This window comes from Mustela erminea, chromosome 21 (genome assembly GCF_009829155.1).
Source record: "Mustela erminea isolate mMusErm1 chromosome 21, mMusErm1.Pri, whole genome shotgun sequence".
NCBI lineage: Eukaryota > Metazoa > Chordata > Mammalia > Carnivora > Mustelidae > Mustela > Mustela erminea.
The window spans coordinates 33,682,142-33,688,130 of record NC_045634.1 but is presented as its reverse complement, the minus strand read 5'-3'; the positions used below and the strand labels follow the sequence as shown (position 1 = coordinate 33,688,130).

General features: G+C 46.0%; 1 protein-coding gene across 1 annotated transcript; it reads left to right on the top strand.

The window, feature by feature from the left end:
* The first annotated feature begins 276 nt into the window (after nt 1–276).
* LOC116581706 (ubiquitin carboxyl-terminal hydrolase 17-like protein 6) lies at nt 277–1,851 on the top strand. Its single transcript, XM_032328913.1, has one exon. The coding sequence runs from the start codon at nt 277–279 to the stop codon at nt 1,849–1,851; it is 1,575 nt and encodes a 524-aa protein (XP_032184804.1).
* Nucleotides 1,852–5,989: the final 4,138 nt, after the last annotated feature.

Here is a 5,989-nt window from a genome sequence, read left to right as displayed (position 1 = left end):
CTGAAACGTGTGTCTGTCCTTTGCGGGAGGGAGGGGAAAGAGGTGGACTGGCCTGATGCATTTCTCTGCCTAAGGAGAGTGACCACACCCTAAATCCCTTATTCCAGCCAAGTGATTGGATAATCTTGTACCTAATCTAATCATGTGGGTGGAGAGAGACTTAAAAAGCTGAGAAGAGGGCCATACTTGTCATTCGGAGAGTGGCTCAGTGAGAGAAGCATCCTTCTGCACCAGAGGCTCTACACGGGGGATCTCGTGAACACTGTTTCTGGGGACATGGAAGCTGCTGCTCTCCACCGCCAAGAAGACTCTCAGTTCAAGTTCTTTCCAAAACTCAAATCGTGCCGGTCAGATGTAGGTGGTGCTGAAGTCCAGGGGGGACCCCTTCTGCCTGAGAAGCCATCACCATCATCTCACAGACTCTGCTACCTGACTAATGGTTTGGCTCCCACAAAGAAACTCGTCAGTTGGAAGGGACCTTCTGTGGTCGGGGCTGGGCTTCAGAACCTGGGGAACACCTGCTATGTGAACGCGGTCCTGCAGTGTCTCACATACACACCGCCCCTTGCCAGCTCTGTGTTGTCCCAGCAGCACAAGAAAACCTGTGGGAAGCGGACATTCTGCATGCTGTGTGCTCTGCAGACTCATGTGACGCGGGCCCTTGGCCATCCTGGAGATGTGATCCGTCCCCTGCCAGCACTGTTCGCTGCCTTCCACACACACAAGCAGGAAGACGCCCATGAATTTCTGATGTTCGCTCTGGGTGCAATGCAGCAAGCATGCTTGCCTGAGGACAAGTCTTCAGACCGTCACTCTGAGGACACCACCCTCATCCGTCAAATCTTTGGGGGGTACTGGAGGTCTCAAATCCAGTGTCTTCACTGCCAAGGCATCTCAAGCACTTTGGACCCTTACCTGGACATTAGCCTGGACATTGTGGCCGCTCAGACTGTGAGCCAAGCTTTGGAGCAGTTGGTGAAACCCGAAAAGTTGGAGGGTGAAAATGCCTATCATTGCAGTACTTGTCTAGGGAAGGTGCCTGCTTCCAAGACATTGACTTTGTACACTCCCTCGAAGGTCCTTATCCTGGTGTTGAAACGATTCTCACATTTCACAGGCACCAAAATGGCTAAGGAAGTACAGTATCCTGAGTGCCTTGACTTGCAACCCTACCTGTGTGAGCAGAGGGCAGGACCGCTGGTTTACGTCCTCTATGCTGTGCTGGTTCATGCTGGGTGGAGTTGTCACAGTGGACATTACTTCTGTTTCATAAAAACTGGAAATGGCCAGTGGTATAAAATGGATGATGCTAAGGTCACCGCCTGTGATGTGACTTGTGCACTGAGCCAACATGCCTATGTCCTCTTTTACATCCGGAAGACTGACCTGGAAAGAGAACTTGTGAGGGAGTCACTAGGGGAGGGAGCCACGTCCCCTGAGGCTGACCCCACAGGCTTGGTTGGGTTCCAAAGGGAGCTGGAAGCAGACTCCAGCATCAAAGCTCCTGAATTAGAGGATCATGTGGAAGAGACACCAGTGCCACAAATCACATTAGACCAGTGGAGAGTCCTCCAAGAGCGCAGCCGACCTAAGGCTGAATTCAATGTCAGGAAAGTAGAATTTGCTCTTCCCGAGCACGCAGTCATAATTCACCAGTCCAAATACGAGATGATAAAGAATGATCCTAAACAAAACATCAACCCGCTCAATACTTTAGCTAAGAACATCGCTCATCAGGGGGCAGGGGACATGGGCAAAGTCCCTTGTCTGGCAGGGAGAGCTAGGGCTTCTAAGAAGAAGAGCAGGAAGGGGCGGAGGTGTAGGGAAGAAGTCCAGGGGTCTCAATACTAACTTGGAAACACGTGGCCCCTTCCCACACACACACACTTACACACACTCATTTACTCAGTCACCTACCTTGAACACAGTCCTGTACAGAAAGTATGCTGTGTGGTGTAGGTGTGTGTGTTCTGCACATGTAGAGAGACCATATCTGGGTGTATTCATGGGATATGGCATTCAGCTTGAACGGGAGGATACTGAGCCTTAAACCTAGCTTGTTATGAGGATATCATTGGAGAGGTTTGGGTTTATTACTGCGTCTGGTTGAACCCTCTGCTCCATCAGCCTTGGGGAGACACGGGAGCACCTCGAAGACTGAAGTGTGAGCAGTCAGGGATGATGGTGGAAAAAGTGCCGAGAGCCTGGAGTTGGTGTGACCATGCTTGTCTGTCGGCCCCATCATCCCATTGCTTATTTTCTTTTTATATTGAAAGAATTTATGCCCACAACATTTGCATGGGTGGAGGCTAGGTACATATGTGTGTGGAAATATATGAAATGCGCCACGCAACCCCAGTACATCTACACAAAGAAATGACAAACGACCGTGAAATGGATGACTACAGCTACACATGGCAGCAGACAGACTTCAGGAAGTTATTGTTGTTGCAAGGTAATGAGCAGAATGAAAACAATAATTGATTAACGTGCAGAGACTTTAGATGCGCAAAATATATACTGTGAAAAGTCAACACATATGTACATGAACATTTGGTGGTTGGTTGGAAATGGTAAAAGGCAATTAAACGCTTATTTTTCAGGAGATAACTGCATCCAGCTTGATTGGATCATGTTGATTAAATTAGGTTCCCATCAGATTGAGACAGGAAAGATGGCTGGCAAGGACCCTTCTCCCATGGGGAATTGCTTAGCATCCTGGTCCAGAATACTGTGCTACAATCACCTTATGTGACAATCTCCTGACCTGGAGTTGGAGGATGACCTCGTATGACAGACGGGGTCACCCAAACAAAGTCCATAGGACTTGAATACTCCCCACAACCTAAAACACAATTAACACTGGGCTCCAAGAATTGTAATCCATGTAGATGTGGGAACATTGGTGTCTTTCAGTGAATAAGTTTTAAGACTTATTTATGTATTTGAGAGAGAGAGAGAGCACACATGGGAGTGGGGGAGAAGGACAGGGGAACAGGGAGAGGATCTCAAGCAGACGCCATGGTGAGTGAGGGTCAAACACAGGGCCCCACCCCACAACCCTGAGATCAACATGGTTTGGGTTGGTTTTCTTTATTTTTATGCAGTCAAGAAGAACAGCACAGCGAGGCTGTCATCTAGACACGATCTGGGACACTCCAAGTGAGAGAGCAGCAACATTGGAAGGAACTAGCAGAATCTGGTTCCTCTCTGAGGGTGAGTCTTTTCCTCATTCACTGCTCTTTCTCTCCTCTTTATTAACCCTGAGTGTCTTCACTCCTATGCCCTTACGGTGTGAGGAATTTCTTAAAATTCCATTCTGTCCATGAGCTTCCTGCCCTTATGTGTACCCTTCAGGAAACACTTTTCCTTCAGTTCTTTGCTTGTGTATGATCACTGGAGTCTGAGCCAAAAGATGCTAGAAGGACCACATGGAAGTGATTTACTTAGATGTCTCCAAAAGGGAGATGCCATCATGCAACAATATCTATTATTTCACAAAGATGCCTTTCACAAAGTGTGCATCTCACACACTAACCATAAAACTATCTGAGGACAGCATTAGCTCTGTCCACTCCCAGAAAAGAGAATGAAGTTGCTTCTTCTAACTTAACTAAAAGACTGTAGGGGAGGGTAGGTGAACCATGAGAGACTATGGACTCTGAAAAATAATCTGAGGGTTTTGAAGGGGCGGGGGGGCAAGAGGTCGGGGTACCAGGTGGTGAGTATTATAGAGGGCACGGATTGCATGGAGCACTGGGTGTGGTGCAAAAATAATGAATACTGTTATGCTGAAAATAAATAAAAAATAAATTAAAAAAAAAAAAAGACTGTATTTAAAACTTCTGATTGCCCCCATCTGGTGATAGCTTGATAATGCGATTTATTTAACCTTACTGCCACTGGGTTGGGTTTCTTTGCACATTAAAATGAGCAATTATAATCATTTTACTGTTGAATTAAAGTTTCTATGCTCCATGCCTTTTAATGTGGTTGATTACCATGAAGCTGGGATATATCTTAGCAGCACTAAAGTATATTCCATGTGTGGTATCTTCTCTTACAGCACCTAGCATGGGGATAAGATGAACCTCACAGGATGAAAGCTGTCCTAGAAGCTGTTTCCACAACTCTTCTGCCTGGGTTCCAAACTGCCATGAGATACACGTGCCCTGGACTGTTCCCTCTGAAAAGTACTGACCTTGTTTTCACCTGTCGGACAAAACACAAGCCAGGGAAGGGAAGTCGGGGAATCCCTCAGCCTATGTTCACGGACTGTGGCAAGGATGTATGCTCATTGTAAAGCTCACCACAAATCTGATCACAGGATCTGACCACAGATCTGATCACAGGTGCATCACAGGATAAACCTCCAGGTGCCACCATGGGATCTTGCCTTGGTGCTGCCCCCAGCCCCGAGGTTCAAGCCAAGTACCCTATTGCGAAATCAATGCCAAGCTCACATCCTGCCATACATAATAGAGCCCGGAATCCTAATTCTGTATCCTGTCACCAGAAATGAGGTCTACATAGAACTCCATCCTGGGTTGGCATAGTCAGACTCCCAGGAAAGCCCTCAGGGCCCTGTTCTGGGAGGTTACACAAAGCTTTCAGTCTGTCCTCATGAAAAACAGACCAAGTGCCCAGAGGATCCCTGGTCAGAGACTGGGCATTGACCTCCACCCACCCCACCAGAGAATTCATCTGCTGACTGTCCAGGCCTTTAAATCTTTAAAAAAAATCTTTAAAATCTTAAAAAAAAAAAAAAGACAAATGGTTTTCCAGAATTTTTTCCTACTCCATCAATTTTGTAGCCAATAATACATATTTCATTTACATTTAAAGAAAAGGACAAGAGGTTAATTTCTTTTTTTTTTAATATGATATCCAGGATCTATAAAGAACTCCTGAAACTCAACACACACAGAACAGACAATCATATAAAAAAATGGGCAGAAGATATGAACAGACACTTCTCCAATGAAGACATACACATGGCTATCAGACACATGAAAAAATGTTCATCATCACTAGCCATCAGGGAGATTCAAATTAAAACCACATTGAGATTCCACCTTACACCAGTTAGAATGGCCAAAATTAGCAAGACAGGAAACAACATGTGTTGAAGAGGATGTGGAGAAAGGGGAACCCTCTGACACTGTTGGTGGGAATGCAAGTTGGTGCAGCCACTTTGGAAAACAGTGTGGAGATTCCTCAAGAAATTAAAAATAGAGCTTCCCTATGAGCCTGCCATTGCACTACTGGGTATTTACCCCAAAGATACAGATGTCGTGAAAAGAAGGGCCATCTGTACCCCAATGTTTATAGCAGGAATGGCCACGGTCGCCAAACTGTGGAAAGAACTAAGATGCCCTTCAACAGACGAATGGATAAGGAAGATGTGGTCCATATACACTGTGGAGTATTACGCCTCCATCAGAAAGGAGGAATACCCAACTTTTGTAGCAACATGGATGGAAGAGATGATGCTGAGTGAAGTCAGTCAAGCAGAGAGAGTCAATTATCATATGGTTTCACTTATTTGCGGAGCATAACAAATAGCATGGAGGACAAGGGGAGAGGGAGAGGAGAAGGGAGTTGAGGGAAATTGGGAGGGGAGGTGAACCATGAGAGACTATGGACTCTGAAAAACAATCTGAGGGTTTTGAAGGGGTGGGGGGTGGGAGGCTGGGGGAACCAGGTGGAGGGTATTAGAGAGGGCACAGATTGCATGGAGCACTGGGTGTGGTGCAAAAACAATGAATACTGTTATGCTGAAAAGAAATAAAAAAATTTTAAAAAATTTAAAAAAATAAAATAAAATATATTCAGTTAGTCAGCATATAGTACTTCGTAAGGTTTTTTTTTTTTTTTTTTTTAGATTTTATTTATTTATTTGACAGACAGAGATCACAAGCAGGCAGAGAGGCAGGCTGGGGGCGGGGTGGGGCAGGGGAAGCAAGCTCCCCGCTGAGCAGAGAGCCCG